At 42.3% G+C, this 17,121-nt stretch overlaps 1 protein-coding gene, 1 long non-coding RNA gene and 1 other non-coding gene across 3 annotated transcripts in view; 1 reads left to right on the plus strand and 2 right to left on the minus strand.

Annotated features, from left to right (window-relative positions):
• Positions 1–17,121, plus strand: part of LOC138975913 (dynein axonemal heavy chain 10-like) — a 131,020-nt gene that overhangs the window by 107,805 nt on the left and 6,094 nt on the right. The window contains exons 73-74 of the mRNA XM_070348677.1: positions 2,778–2,945; positions 10,586–10,753. Of these exons, the coding sequence (XP_070204778.1) occupies positions 2,778–2,945; positions 10,586–10,753 (336 nt within the window). The remainder of the gene's footprint in view (positions 1–2,777; positions 2,946–10,585; positions 10,754–17,121) is intronic.
• LOC138977583 (5S ribosomal RNA) lies at positions 230–348 on the minus strand. Its single transcript, XR_011459381.1, has one exon. It is a non-coding gene; the product is annotated as a 5S ribosomal RNA (ribosomal RNA).
• On the minus strand, positions 12,696–15,544 carry LOC138975916 (uncharacterized). Its single transcript, XR_011458811.1, has 3 exons — positions 14,344–15,544; positions 13,794–13,968; positions 12,696–13,480 (listed from the first exon to the last, which is right to left on the minus strand). It is a non-coding gene; the product is annotated as an uncharacterized lncRNA (long non-coding RNA).

Consider the following 17,121-nt stretch of genomic DNA (forward strand, 5'->3'; position numbering starts at 1 on the left):
CAGGACCGCCCTGAACGGGGTCAATTCGCATCCCAACCCCAGCGGGGAGGGAATTCAGAGACCCCGTCATCTCCTCCGATCTCCCCCCCCAGGAGGCCGAAACTACTGTCAAAACAGCAGCAGACGACCCAGCGAGGGAGTTCAGAGGAGGACCCGTGTCCCTCCTGGCTTCCACAGCGGTGGAAACCGAGGAGGGCACAGGAGAGGCACCGGAAAAGGAAGATTTTAATGCCAACTGCACCCGGTGTTCCCAGGCGGTCACCCATCCAAGTACTAACCGGGCCCGACGTTGCTTAACTTCGGTGGTCGGACGAGAACCGGTGTTTTCAACGTGGTATGGCCGTTGGCTGTCAAAACCTGAGTCTCTCCAGTAGCCCCTAGATCGGATTCACCAACCCCCAAAGAGGGTTGGGAATCGACCTGCCCCCGGATTCGAGCCAGGGGGGAGAAGGAAACCTTCCCCCCAGGCTTGAAACCGGGAGGAGCTGAAGCCTGAGACTGAGGGCCGGACAACGGCGTCGAAGGGGGGGAAGCCTGTTCCACTGAAGGAGAAGGAGAAAGAAGCTTTTTCTTTCCCCTCGACCTTCCCCGAACCTTCGACGGCGCAGCCCCGCCCGAAGTCCCAGGCTCAAGCCCAGCCTGTTTGAGCAAGCTCGCATTGAGCTTGCTCAAACAGGCTTTCTCCGCCCTCCCTCGCCGCAAACGCAAAGCGTTTGGGGAGGGAGAGTCGGAGCGCCGAAAGATCCCCTTCTCCGTGCGTAAAACATGACGCTGGGCGCCCGGAGAAGGGTTGCCCCCGGCAGACTCTGGTTCCGTAGAACCAGAGCCCAAAACAGGACGAGACATCCTACCTCGCCCTGTACGTACCCTTAAAGACCGAGAATTAACAAAATTCAAAGAAAATTTAGGTCAATACTCAAGTGAATGCGGCGAAACGAGAAGCAGACGACCGGTCACCACGAAGTAGGACGGGAGGCACGCCGAGTCCGCCACACAAAAACGGAGGCACAAGTTGAAGGAAACACAACGTAGCCTCAAGCCAGAAGTGGAATAACACACAATAATCCAACAGGTGATAGTCCACACAGAAAAGGAGCCTCTTAGTCCAAAATAATCCGGGAGCGTAGCAGAAACACAGCCGGTCTGACACGCGCGAAAAAAGAAAGAGGACGCGCCACCTACATCCTGTAAGGGGGAAGCACTCGGACAGTGCTTGGGATCCACGGTGGCGCATGGTTATGGGAGATAATTGTACCCACTCAGCGTTTTGTCCAATTTTTTCGGCCTATAATAGATAATGTGCAAGAATAGTACTGTCGAGGTAAGTGTTATATTGACCGTTAGATTAATCACCATAAGAACTAAATACATGCACACACACACACACACACTAAAACAAGAAATCAGCCTTAATTTACACATAATAAGAAAAACACTTTTTTCAACACTGACACTGCACTGTTTTGTGTAATTTTGAAATGCAAAGCATGTTTAAATGTAAATTGTACCGAGAATCACCTAAATTGTACAAAGACAGTATGTACACTTCCAACCAGACACACATTTAGTGATTTACACCCCTCACAAAAAGTTTACCAGAATGCACAAAAACACCACATGATAGTAAAGGCACAAGACAAGTGTGTTTTAACAACATTCATTCATTGAGCACAGTGATTAAATCATCAATGAAAACCCCCACCACAATGTGCAAAAGAGAACATTTTAGCCAAACAGAACTTGTAAAACACACAAGTTACAAGCCAGAAACTCATGTGTGTCTCAACAATCAAGGACAAATACCAGATCAACAAAAATATGACATGTAAATGCTTTAGTTTGAGGTCGCGCATGTTCTAAAATCAAGTCGTATATGATCGGTTGTGACAGACATCCGGTGCTAACTTTCGCTCTCTACCTTTTCGAAAATGCATCATAACGCCCTTATTTTTATTTATATGGCTTCACACTTGGTACAACGTGAAAAAATACTGTGTAGATACTAGAACAACAAAAATATTACATGTAAATGCTTTAGTTTGAGGTCGCGCGTGTTCTAAAAACAAGTCCGACACCGACATGATCGGATGTGACAGGAACTGCTTTCACTTTCGATCGCTAGCTCTTCGAAAATGCATCACAACTCCCTTAGTTTCATTTTTATGGCTTAAAACTGTGCACAACGTCAGAAAATATCTTGAAGATACCGAGAACAACAACAATAGTACATGTAACTGCTTTAATTTGAGGTCGCGTGTGGTCAAGCGTGGTCGCACAGTACTCAGATCGCGCTGACGGTGTCCACATGCGCGTTGCCTTGTATACTTCCGCCGGATCAGTTACCGCGAGATTTTTTAGCTGTTACTTTGTTCTCGGACGAACCTTTGCGATCTTTTTTTTATTTGACCAAATTGTTTTGTAAAAACCGTAAGATCTTTGGCATACGCCGTAAGACTTGAAAAACATCAAAATTTCGTAAGAATTACGCGAAAAACGTAAGACTTGACAGGTATGCTATTTTTGCCAGAGTAGCAGCTCTAAAAACAGGAAAATTCACAACAAAATAAATATATTCATTTTTTTAGTTTTAGTGAAGGGTTTGACTAAAAATCAAATGGACATTAGCACTGTTTTATCAATGCCGTCACCAAAACATTAATAAATAGTATTCAAAGCACGAAAAAGAAGAGAAAAGGTTTCAAATAGGTCACATTGAAAAATGGCAAACTTGAACACGGAATTAGGTGTGTACTGACTGTGCGAGATTATGTGTGCAGATTGCCTGTGATGTGCTGAACAAGCTTCCTGCTGAGTTTGAGCTGGACAAGATTCGTAAGAAGTATGGCCTGGAGATCTCTCCCACCACCGTGGTGCTGCTGCAGGAACTGGAGAGGTTCAACCTGCTCATCACTCGCATGCGTCTCTCCCTGGCCACCCTCCAACGGGTCAGTACTTCCAGCTTGTCTCTAACTGTGCTTTTTTTTACTGGATTTACTAACAGACACAACTACTTGTTAGATCATCTGTACCTCATTCACCAGCTAGAACCAAACAAAGATCCCACTGCATAAGGATAGATCTGTGGACACACTTGACTTATTTTGACATATTAATGTGAAAAGCAAATGCTCATACAACTCGCTTTCATTGTTACTTTATAAGACGCAGAAATGATTTGATGCTCTAGCTAAAACAATATTTAGGAAATGATAAATTCCTACTTATTGACCTGAATATTACCTCGATCCCTTGTGACCTTCAAATTTGAACAAGATCAACCAGACTTGAATATCTAGAGGTCATCAAACCCTGGAAGCATGTCATTTCTGAACCATCTAGCTTCAAAAACATGAAAGAAAATAACAATTTCCCTGGGGTTTTTTTAACCAAAAATGACCCGTTATGACCTTGCAATTTGACTTAGGCTCCGCAAATCTGGAGCTCATTAACCCCTGAATACGTGTGAAGTTTCAAAGCTCTGGCCTCATGAATCTTTGAGAAATTAATAATTTTGCATTTTTTACCAATACTCAACCCCACTAGTGACCTTTAAATTCAATTGTAATTCAATCAAGTTGGCGTTTTAATGAAACAGATCCTGTGATTGGTCAGAATGCCCCAACTCATTAAAAATTACCGGTCATTAACTGTCGATAACCACCCGCTAAAAAAGCCATTATAACCACCTGCTGGCAAGGCGCATTGATACAACCTCAACTAGTCTCGGTTAGCTTTGAGGGTCATTTTACAAGTAGGAAATATGAAGGCCAACGAAATACTGAGACCATAAGGTATGCGAAGTGATGACGTCGAATACGTGACATAAGTGATGCATGAATTTTTCCGGACTACGTCAGTCAATTCCAAAGATCGCTTTTGTGATGAAAAGAATTTGTTTTTGCTGTCCAGAAACCGTCAAAAAAGAAGGGAAAATGTATGTGAAAGAAAAGAAAAACAGGAGCAGAGTGATACGATAGGAATACAGAGACATATTTCTTGGGACTTGACCCTTGCAGGTAGGTGGACTTGAAAGTAGTGTGTGAACAGAACCAATTCTGTCTGTTTACCATCGCAGGAAAGAGATCGTCGTCAGATTGAATTACAATAACATTAACATGCTTCCATTTGAAACTTCTCGGTCTTCATCGTGGATTGACGCCCTCCAAAAGTCTAATTGAAGGCCTTCGTCGCTTCGCTCCGTCGCGCATCAATCCACGATGACGACCTCGAAGTTTCAAATGGAAGCATGTTAATGTGTAATTAAACTTGTGTAATGTCTACAGGTCGTGAAAAGCTAGCAGTGTGTAAAGTTTCAAAGGTACAGCAGTCCCTGCAATGTACGGCCCCCGGCGTGAGCGGCCACCTGACATGTACGGACACATTTGCTCGGCACGGAGTGTCTTCCTTCTATATCCCCGCCCCCCCCCCCCCCTTAACACTTTCGCGACGGGACACTGATAAATCAGTACCAGCGCTGACACGCCCATGGACGGGACGCGCATTTTTCAGTACCAGCCATAGAGGGTACACGACTCGTGATTGCTTCCCGGTTTTTGAAGCTTGCAAATAAATTGAGTTGTTTCCCTTGATACACTTGGCGTCCCCTTCTGCCATTTGCAAATCCGCCTGATTTGTGTGCGTTTTTGAGGGAAAAAAATGAATCAAAGGCGAGCCTTGTCTCGGGAGGAGATTCTCCGGATGTTGGACCTAGAGGATCCCGTAGAGCATGATTCGGACGTATCGTTTTCGCCTCACGAAAGCGATACAAGCAGTGAAAGTAAGGAAGAAACAGTCCTGTTGTTGCTAGTACGAGTCGGCAAACTACACGTGGTTGGCGGTGATACTGCTAGACGAACATGTATCTCGGAATCGTGCAGGAGCTATGGGGGCGTGGCAGCACTGATAACAATGGATGGCTGGAGCCTTCAAATCCTTTTGGAATTGTTCATAGGTGTACAGTTGGTACTTTGTTGTGAAAATGTGACTTATATTCAATATGGATTACCTACACATCATTTGGTGAGTGTTAGATCTACAGTTTTGTTTCATTTGAGTCAGGATGCTGTGAGTGAATGCGTGATTTGCTTGTTTTTTTCTTTGTACTGTCTCCTTATTTCTGTGTACAATGTTAACAATATTTCAGCTAATTCATAGGTTTTACACCTTGTTTGGTTATAACATTATTTATGATACTTTCTGTTAAAAAATAACTTTTAAAAAAAGCAGTAGAAAATAAAACACACACAAAAAAACGTTAAAAAACACAAATTATCCCCCTTTCACCCCCCTTTCACCCCCCTTTGCTAAAACAAATCGCGTGACAAACTTATAAATAGCACGACTGAACTGGGCATCCATTTTTGAATTAGTACACAAAATTTGGTGGTGATTGGACTTAATTCAAGCTTGCTAGACAGATTTCTTTACAGTTACTGATTTTTGGGAAGTTTCTTGGTGGCAAGCTTGGGCAGGCAGGACGTAAACGCCGTGGCAGTGCTAGTCACAATAGTGTTAAACAGCCACCTGCAAAACGTGGACACGGACACTAATTTTCGGTCCCAACAGCAGGTCATACCTGCAATGACCTGCAATGTACGGACAGACCATCGTCAAATTTTCACCACAACAAAATCGATAACAGAGCAGTCCGGCTCTTGGTACAAAGGTCACAGCCGCAAAGGCGTGATGACAGTCACTGATAACTTGAGTGCACGTGTACCCATCAGGAGGGGGATAGTGTTGGTCAGGAGTGGAGTACATGGAAGATGCCAACATGAAAATGCATGCTCTTTATTCTTGTCTGTTGGACGTAAACAAAGTAACCTCTTTCATTGACAAGATACTCTTGTGTCCCCTCAGCCTTGACCAGTGAGTCGGTTGCCCAATCTGTGAACCCTTCAGTTGTCTTGCTTTGTCAAAAGTTAGACACAGTCGCCCTGGTTTTGCTCTGAGTGAACAGTGCAGCTGGCCTCAATTAGCTGACACCTCTCTGGTCACTGCCCCATACAGTACATGGCTGGGGGAAGGGAGAGAGAGAGAGAGAGAGGGGGGGGGGGGGGGGGGTAGCTGGCTAAACTCAGTGGGGTGTCTGGTGTCACTGTCAGCAGGGTGTCACTGTCAGCAGGAAGAGCATTGGAGAGAAATAGAGAGGTGTACTCTTCCACACAATTTCCAAGCATCAGTTGTCACAGCTTAGGGTAGGCAGTGAGGGAGAGTGAGAGCGGTGTTGTGTACAGTGTGCAGTAGAACCCCCTGTTTACGACTTTGGAAAAACCTTGAAAATTAGGTCGTAAAAAGGGGGGGTCTTAAAAGGGGGGTTTGAGTTTTTGGCCGGTCGGTCATGAATTTGGTTGCAGTGTATGTACTGTCATGTTTACACACAAACACACAGTTGCAGTTTACTGTCATATCAAAACACACACACACACACACACAAACAATTTACAGCAGAACAACTTGAACTCAAATTTCAAAGAAAATTTACTCATGGCGTAATGCTCGCTCCCCGCTGAGTGAAACACATTTGACATTGTGGCGCAACCAGTAAAATCCGAATGTCCTAACTCGATAGAAAACATAACGACTTTTCTCCAGAATCATCTTTCCGCTCATATGAATGATTCGTCGCCTTACATCGCTAAACTTGACCACGATCGTTGAGGTCTTCGTACAGGCTCCTCTCTTTGCGTACTTTCGCTTCGCTATCCTTTTCACCATCTAGATAACACTGAGTCATTATCCTTGACGACACACAGGATTTTCGTATTCCCGACTCCCAAGGAAGTTGCCGCGGATTGCCACTTCGCTCGATTAGCGATTACTTTATTAGCTCTCTTCTCAAGAGTCGGCGCTTTTCTTTTTCTTTCGCGAATCTTCGTTTGTCAACAAGACAGTCGTCGTGACAAGATAGCGTGCAGAAAAAACCCCGGATGTATCAGGATCTCGCGCGCGCGAGATTTCGTTTTTATTTCTTCTCGCGATAGTTGGAGGAGCGAGAGCCGCCATGTTGTGTTTTCGTTTGCTCGAAATATGCGCAAAAGTCGTAAATCATCCCAAAAAGCTCGGTCGTAAGTCGCGTTTTGAATCATTATCCTTGATGATACACAGGATTTGCGTCATCCCGACTCCTAAGGAAGTCGCCGCGGATTCTATCGTGCGCGAGATTTAGTTGTTTTTTTGTCTCGCGATAGTTCGAGGAGCAAGAGCCGCCATGTATTGTTTTCGTCTGCTCGACTACAAATGCGCGAAAGTCGTAATTCATCCCCAAAAGCTCGGTCGTAAGTCGCGTTTTGGGGTGAGTCGTTCACTGGGGGTTCATTATATAGTAGAATGCATCCGTGGTAGAAAAATCGGTCGTAAAAAGGGGGTGGTCGTAAACAGGGGGGTCGCTAAGGGGGAGTTCTACTGTACACTGTATTTCCGACTGAAGAGTGAAAAGTCACTGCCACAAGATCGGCATGCAGTCAATAAAGCCAGACAAGAAGAAAATAAAGTACATGATTATGACATGCAGCTCTATCTGCTGCTTTTTATTCAAACTGGTTTTCAAGCTTATTCTCGCAAAGCATCTGCACACGTGCCTCTGTGCTGTGTTTGTGTGGCTGCTTTCGTATGTCAGTGCATGGTGAGTGCGTTCACTGCCTTGAGGTTTTATTTTATCTCTTCTTTTCAACACCATTCATACAAATCATTTTTTACAGAATGTTTAAAGAAAAGAAATTTATGTGGAGAAATGGTTTGGCATTTTTGGTTGCGTCTTAAGAAAGTTGTTTCGTACCGATCCAAAGAAAAAATGCGTAACTAAATTAAATACCTATAATGCAAAGTCACTTCCGTCCGCTACAATTAACAAGAGACAACGCTTTTAATCAGCTCTGACATTAAACCTTTAAATGTAGTAATTTATGACACAAACCAGGGAGGAACATAAATTAATTTATGGGAGACCATAAATATTGTTATTAGGAGTTTGTTGTTATTGTTTAGTAGCCACAAGAAGTGGTTAGCATAGACTCAATCCTGTTGTTTGTGTGTCTCTGTGTGAGTGTATGGGGGAGGGGGTGGTGTGGTCACCCCTCCCGTGACCGGCCACCTGCAATGTATGGACAGTTTTGCTATGGCCCAAGGGTGTCCGTTCATGAGAGGGACTGCTGTATAGCTTTATTAGCATACTAGATGATTACCCGCTTCGCCGGGAAGAAGTAGAGCCGAATACCAGGCTGCGCCTGGGACCCGGCTTTGCCGGGTGTACGCCGGCTTTGCCGGCGCACGAAGGAAAGGAGATAAACGCGCAAAACACTGGAGACCTTCTAAAAATAGTAACGTGCAGTGACCTTCTAAAAATAGTGACGTAGTAATGGGAATATGGATTGACGCCACACGGAGGAAGGGAGATAATCGCGGCTGAAAACACTGGAGAAGATAAGGAAGAGTTACTGGTAGTGGATCCAGACAACAACAAAAAAAAATCGGTTCAGCGCGCACAGCGCTGCGCGCTGAGAGCACGTGTTAAAATATATCATCGACCAGGTTGTGTCCAGGGTGTACCTGAATATGATCACCAAATTTGAAACAGATCCATCGAGAACCTTGGCCGCGCATCGCGCACAGACAGACAGACAGACAGACACACAGACACAGTGATGTACATTTTAGTCGGTCTCCGGTCTCTGACCGATCCAATTTCCCCAGGACCTATAGCTTTAACCCCAGCAGGACACAGGTCCGATTAACCTACAGAAGAAGTGGTCAAGGGTCCGATCGTTTTTGACAATGAAGCGGACATGCGGACTGTTCAATTTTCAAGAGGAAAGCTTGTTTCGGTTTTGCCAAGCGAAAGTAAACACTGCGTGAGGAAAGCTGGTTTCGGTTTTGCCAAGCGAAAGTATGCACTGCGTGTGACCAGTTTGTTGAGTGAACGAGGCACCATATGGGATCTGATTCTTTGAATTAATTTATCCTCAAGTTGGATCAAGAAGAAAAAAAGAAAACCGAACCCATATGGTGCCTCGAGTGCATTCATTGGCTCAGCAATAAATCGTTTAAACCAATGGGAACCACCCGTGCATGTTCGCGTATGCGCAAGGCATTACTTTTCGTCATAATATCCGGAAAAACCGCTGTGCGTTCGAACGAAAATAAAACGAAAGAGAAACGACATGGGTCCGAAAAAAAAGCTCAAAGCAGATAAAAATCAGCAGACATTGATGTCCATGCTGCGTTCGCCAGCCACTGTGGCTTCAGCTGAACCAACAACAACGTCAACCGAGAATTTAAACTGAAAAATCTTTTTAAATGCGGTTTTACGAGTCGTGTTTTTGTCCTATTGAAATTGCAATCTCAGGACACTGTGTCCTATTGATTTTCAGTCTTCAGGACAATTGTCCTAAAGGCTGCTAGAAAAATGTACATCACTGCAGACACTAGTCGTATATATATATATATATATATAGATGAGAAAACCTCAATGTTAAATTTGTTGACCGTGGATGTCCTAACACTGCATATTACAAGGACTCTTCTAATAGCTCAGGTGAGTCAAAAACAAGTTTTCCAATGGACCCATTTGTCACATGCCCTTAAAGGCATATGTACTCGATGACTATACACGCTAATTGCTTTACCAACAGCTGGAGACATGCTAAATTAAGTTCCCTGCAAAATATTGTGGTCTAGGACCCCTTCAATGTTGAGATATGTTAATTTTCATTTTGATCTGGATCGTCCTATTTATAGATTTGGCAACACATGTAACGTTGATGCAAGGGAGCTAACACCGCGGCTTTGTTGACATCCTCACTTTTTCAGAGGCTAGAACAAGCTGTAATGCATGTATTATGGTCCGCGCATGGTGACATATCGTCATTATATGGTCTTATGGTGCGTTTGACATCGATTATGGGCAAACTACACTTTGAAAACAAGAGAGCGCGTACATATGCCTTTAACAGGTTAGACATAGCACTGTACACTGTGACAGAGGGTCCAAGACATAGCACTGTAACAGAGGGCCTTGCACAGAGCTCGCTTCATCTATTATGATCTGATCTGTTTCTAGCTTCATTATTTATGATGGAAATTTATCAATTGTAATGATTTTTGTTTTGTGTGTGTGTTGTGTTTGTTGTCAGGCATGAAAATTCTCCGTATTTTCCGTATTTTCCGTATTTTTGAAAAAAATAAACCGTATTTTTTTTTAATTTCCGTATTTTTCCTTTTATTTTTTTTTTTTTTAATTTTTTTTTTTTTTTTTTTTTTTTTTCCTAGTCACAGTTATAGTAAAATAGTTTTGGGGCCATGTTTGAATCCAATTTTAAGGCTCAGATAGCCCCAGATTGCACCAAATTGCACCCTTGAAAAAAAAATTTCCGGGGGAGCATGTCCCCGGACCTCCCTAGAAGTCTTGGCGCTTTGCGCCTGCGAAACTTGGCGCTACGCGCCTGCAAAACTTGGCGCTATGCGCCTTCGAATTTTTTTTTCAGTATTTTTTTTTTTTCAGTTTTCATGCCTGGTTGTGTGTGAGTGTGTGTTTTGTGTGATTACGTTGTTACAAACTGATATGAAGACAGAGCTGTTGTGCTTGCAGGCTCTGGCAGGAGAGGTAGGAATGAGCAGTGAGCTGGACGACGTGGCCAGGTCACTCTTCAACGGAGTCATCCCCTCAATCTGGCGGCGTCTGGCCCCAGACACCCTTAAGTCGCTTGGCAACTGGATGCTCCACTTTCAGAAGCGATACCAGCAGTACAATGGCTGGGTAAGATATTTGCTCGAAATGCTGCCTTTGTCAAAGTGTGGGCCACATAGGTTGCAGCTCACATGAAGGGGGGGGTTGGGAATCATCACGCAAACACCAGTTGTCCTTTCACAACTTTATTTCACCACCTAGAACCTAAATGACATAATATATACTATATAAGTACACACGTCATAAAACAATAACATACACAAATTATCAATTGCATTAGAGCATAATTATAAACATTAAAATGACAAACAATACTTAAAACAATGTTAACCGGAACAAACAAAATATGAAGGTAGTAAGGTATCCTACATGTGTCAAAAAAGGAAAGTATTAAGAAGTCAGCATTTCCGGGAAAAGTTTATGAACCGAGTCATAGTTATGAGTCCCTTGCTGCCATGGTTTAGGTTTAAGCACGCTCGACCAAAATTCACGTCCAAAATTACCAGGGGACAGAAATAGTTTGCGGTCGCATAAAGCATGTGACTGTGTACTTCCCTACCATCGCCGGACTTTATACTTAGCATGTTATGTGATGGGGACAAGGGTACAAGTCAAACCAACAATGCATTAGAATGATATTACCATTTCAGGGTCACCATGAGTACTTCATTTGGGGAAATTATGAGACTCATGAGCGGGTAATAAAAAATAATAATGGCATGAAAGGACGCAGCGAGTGCACAATAGTACAAGGCATAACCAATAACAGGAAAAAGAATAAAGCTCTCATTACATTGTTTCGTAAGAAACAGACGAAAAAAGGTTAGAGTCCATTGGAGCTACCAAGGGCATATAACCATTGCATGGAAAGGGGAATAACTCATGGACGAATAACCAGAACGCAATAACTGCCTGAATGGATGCAGTGATTACATAATATTACAGGACATAATCAATACAAGGTAGTAGAACAATTAAGCTCTCATTACATTATTACGTAGAAAACAGAAGAAAAATGTTAGAGTCCATTGGAGCTATCAAGGACATATGTGGCCATTTCTGCGAAAAGGGACCTTGTTGACAAATTTATCGATTTTGAGTTTTGGATTTTATTTGACAGACTGTTATATTTAGAACGTGATGTGAGAATTTCAGACCTTCAAATTTATTTTTCACGGAGTTATGACCCTTTTTTGGAGATACCCCCAAAATGACTTAAAATGGCCAAACTTTTAAAAACAAACTTTTGCCGGGAAATAGTAAGTTCAATCATCTGCCGTTATTACTTGTATGTATAATAATATATAAAATAATGTTTCATTCCAGAGTTATTGCCCTTTTTGTAACGTTACCCTAATTTTTACTTTTTCGTCTTTTTCTATCATTCTCTCCTCCCATGCAGAAGAAACAAGTCGCGTAAGGCGAAATTACTACATTTAGTCAAGCTGTGGAACTCACAGAATGAAACTGAACGCACTGCATTTTTTTCACAATCACCGTAGTCCGCCGCTAGTGCAAAAGGTAGTGAAAGTGACGAGCCTGTTCAGCGCGGTAGTGGTTGCGCTGTGCTGCATAGCACACTTTACTGTACCTCTCTTCGTTTTAACTTTCTGAGCGTGTTTTTAATCCAAAAATATCATATCTATATGTTTTTGGAATCAGGAACCGACAAGGAATAAGATGAAATTGTTTTTAAAACGATTTCGTAAACTTAATTTTAATCATAATTTTTATATTTTTAATTTTCAGAGCTTGTTTTTAATCCGAATATAACATATTTATATGTTTTTGGAATCAGAACATGATGAAGAATAAAATAAAAGTAATGTTCAATCGTTTTATAAAAAAATATTTTTAATTACAATTTTCAGATTTTTAATGACCAAAGTCATAAATTAATTTTTAAGCCTCCATGCTGAAATGCAATACTGAAGTCCGGCCTTCGTCGAAGATTGCTTGGCCAAAATTTCAATCAATTTGATTGAAAAATGAAGGTGTGACAGTGCCGCCTCAACTTTTACAAAAAGCCGGATATGACGTCATAAAAGACATTTATCGAAATAAAAAATAAAAAATCTGGGGATTTTATACCCAGGAACTCTCATGTAAAATTTCATAAAGATCGGTCCAGTAGTTTAGTCTGAATCGCTCTACACACACACACGCACAGACACACACACACATACACCACGACCCTCGTCTCGATTCCCCCTCTATGTTAAAACATTTAATCAAAACTTGACTAAATGTAAAAACAATCAGCCATATGATTTTTTTTCTCGAATATTTCTTCTTCTTTCATACTACCTCTCCCCCCGCCATGTTCTATTCTTTCTTCACCCACGCACATACAAACACAAACTATTTGAGGCTGTCTGCTGAAAACAATACACACACACTTGTCGACTTGAAGTTGTGGTACTTCTAAATTTCATAACAAGGATTAATTGTTCAGTTTCCTTGGTAAATACAGCTTCCAGTTGTAGAAAGTAACATATGGTGCTGTGTGTCGATCCTTGCACACATGGGTCTGTCAGTCTGTCCATCACTTCACTGAATTGAAAATGTCATCCGTGCACTCTGCTATCGAACGTCTCCCTTTACTTTCAACAAACTGAAATGCCAATCAGGGTCGAACTTGATGTGGCCGACGATCAAGACATTTTCAAAATGGATTTGTGCTGTTCATTCACACACAAAACTGCATGCCTAAGTATTGATGCACCATGCCGAAGACTGAAGTTGCTACCCTCCTCTGTACCCCTGCCTCATTCGCAAGGTAGACGATTTGCTTCTCTGAAACAAAGGCAACCACAGAGTTGATCAACATATTATTTACTAACCACTATTTGCACAGCTCAAGTCTGGTTTTAGGTACCTGTCCACTTGCCATTTCTAAGCTGGTATGGTATGGTGACATTATCGAAAATGTAGTGTGTGTGTGTCTGTGTGTCTGTGTGTCTGTGTGTCTGTGTGTCTGTGTGTGTGTGTGTCTGTGTGTGTGCTTCTTTGTTGGAGAAAACAGCACATAAACACAAATATAACTGTATTGCTCCCCCCTTTTTTTTTTAAAGTACTGACAAATTGTAAAGTATTAATATGTCTTTACCTACTGAGCAAAGTCCCAAGGGTAAACCATGCTGATTTCCTTGGAACTGGAACCGGCTGGACATTGCTGTTGCCCCATTCTGTCGAACACCTGCTTTGTGGCCAGGCACTTCTGTCTTTTGTTGTTGCACTGTCCGGTGAATTGCTGGACTTGTTTGCTGTTCCACGCCAGCAAACTGAGAGAAAGAGAGTAACATTGGTTAAATAAAAAAAAGAGGAGTTTAAAAACATACTACACGTACACACATACCACCACCACCATCATCATCATCATCATCATCATCATCATCATCATCATCATCAAAATCATCATTGTCATTATCATCTCTCTTCCTCTATCTACCCCTCTTTCTCTCTCTCTCTCTCTCTCTCTCGCTCTCTCTCTCTCTCTCACACACACACACACACACACACACACACACACACATACACACACACACACACACACACATACAGAAACCCTCACACAACACACACACACACACACACAAGCTGCGCGCGCGCGCACACACACACACAAAACACACACTGCAGTCTATATGGTAACTTACCTGAAATTGTAGCCTGTCATAGATCTAAGTGGAGACAGCAAACGGTAAGAGCAACAGGTTCTAATTTACGATGTCCGGGCATTCAAACGATCAGGAAGAGGAAGACCTTGCTTCGCAATAGGCCTATGCTCTTGGAGAACTCTTTAACCGATTAGTAGTGTGCGTTGTCATCGTGAACCTTTACAACACCATCGTGATCAAAGTAGATCTGCTTCGACTTCGGAGTCACAAAATAATGTCCGGGCGAAGTGCAACAAAATTATTCTGAATTAACAGCATTGACCTCGTCAACAAAATCGTTGTCTTATCCCAAAGTGACTTCTGTCAGCAGAACATTCCGTGTTCAACTGAGAAGACTGACTTGCCCTTCCACTATCAGAATTCACAGCTGCAAAGAACAGAATGCCCCAGTCAGTAACCACTGATCTAAATATCAGTAACTTTAGCAAGGGAAGCAACTAAAGATGTAAACGGGGAGTAACTGTTCTTCATCGGGCAACTGCATTTGTCGTCTGCTTTTTCGTACAGTGCTACGGTCGCGTGAAAGTCAGATCTACCTGAACTATGCGTATAGATCCGTCTAGTGAAATGTAGCTGTGTGATGATTTGGCTACATCACTTTGCTGAATGTGCTTCCAGATGAAAGTTATATTAAGCTTACTGTCAAACATTAAAAAAAAAAAATAGGTAAGTTGTTTTAACTTGACCAAAACTAGCGACGAAAATTTTTTTCTCGAAGCACAACAAAACACTCTGTCGGCATTTTCGGCATCATCACAGTCAACTTGTCATCGGTTCGATGTGTTTTTCCTGAGGAGGAATGAACATAAACATTTGTAGAAGTTTGTAATGTTGATCCCAAGACTATTTTCCATTACTTTAAATTGCTGTTCATTGTACTATCGCTGATAATTCATTGAACATTTTAGAAATTCAACTTGAAGTGGGCATCAGTCAGCACAGCAAAGTTTGTTTACATTTTGCTCTAACTTTGACCCCGCGTTTCTCCAATCAGAGGCTTAGCTCAACAAGGTCCCTTTTCGCAGAAATGGCCACATATAACCCTTGCATGGAAAGGGGAATAACATGGACGAATAACCAAAACGCAATAACTGCATGAACGGATGCAGTGGTTACATGGTAGTACAAGGCATACTTAATAAAAGAAAACAGGAACAAAAAACCTCATTACATTATTACATAACCAAACAACAGCCAACAAAAATAGAGTCCATCAAATACAGAGTGTGCTAAACCTATCAAGGGCAGGTGTCATGTAACTATTTCATAAAAAGGGGAATAACTCCGTAAACACACACTGATGATAAAAAATAACAATAACAACTGCAAAGCATGTACGCGCAAGGGTGGATAATTACTCCTAAATTACACCAATAACTGGATTCACAGTTGCACTGAACTAACATAATAAAACCATAATGGGTTAAAAGGGAAAATAATAATAATACACCCACAAAAAACCAACGCGCAACCTCTCACAGAAGGTGCATACCAACTAGGTACTTGAGCCTTACCACAATGAACGTGATCAACAATCAATAAGTTGGTCGCAGGGGAATTGGACTTATTCCCACGAAGGTGAACACTATCCACAGATAAAGGGGAGCAACTTATGCCTGTCTGGCCATCGGTGTTATCTCTTCACCTAACAAAAGGCTCAAGGTATGTTACTGAACGGGGCACGAAAGGTCATGTCTCAACACAGACAGGGGTCGGCTTGTGCTGAAGAAACAATTAGCGCTCAAACCCTGGGCTTCCCATTCAGTGTACAATCGGCACCACATGTGTGGAAGGCGGGACATAGCATATAAACAAAGCTGGCAATGTGGCACCGAATGGGCAAAGAAAATACCACATTAACAGTTGCCTGGGCATTGAAAGGGGACTTTGTACTCAATATTGCAACGCTCAAGTATATACCATATTCAAAACAACATAATTGTAGTCACTAACTAATAAAATACATGTACACAAAAAATACAACAAACCTCGGAGAAAAGGGGATTTGGCCTTTGCTCATGTCATCACTGGCCGCTGTTACTCCCACGTATCCACCATCTGTGGTATAATTATAAGTTCTCATGAAAATCGGGTTCTAACCACCAAACGCCTATTCTTCATGGCCTACCACATTCTCCAACCGAAATTCAGCTTTCCAACCCAACATTATGAATGTACTGCTGGATCTCTTTTCTTTAATCATAATACCCTTCACTTTCACGGCATTCCTAGTCTAAACTCTTCTGCCTTCAATATCTTATCTTCTCCACAACTTCAATCATTATCCGGACTGGCGCTGGTACATGTATGTAATGTACAGATCTCTCGCACATACCTTGTGCTCTGAAGTCAGCAAAATACACTTAGTTTGGCTCCACTATTACCCCAACCAAAACAACGATTTCTTCGGCAAACTGACGAGGATTAGTACGTTCAATTATATTTACAGTAATCCCGCCGACTGACCGTCAGCAAACTGGTAATTCTTAGCACGTCCCATAATATACATTAATAGCGAAAATGAAAGCATCCAGTGTTCTAAATTTAACTTCATGGGCCTTTGTCCCGTTATGCCAACAGCCAAATGAAATAATAGCTTATTTATGTAACACGTGGTCTCTGCCAACCACGCGGTCCCTTTGCGTTAATTCCAACGCCATTTACCTCACAGTCTCGACCTTAACTCCATTATTGTATCCTCACAAATCTTAACATCGTTATACGGCCCTTGTAAAAATACCCACTACATAGAAATAT

The sequence above is a fragment of the Littorina saxatilis genome, linkage group LG9 (genome assembly GCF_037325665.1).
Source record: "Littorina saxatilis isolate snail1 linkage group LG9, US_GU_Lsax_2.0, whole genome shotgun sequence".
Lineage (NCBI taxonomy): Eukaryota > Metazoa > Mollusca > Gastropoda > Littorinimorpha > Littorinidae > Littorina > Littorina saxatilis.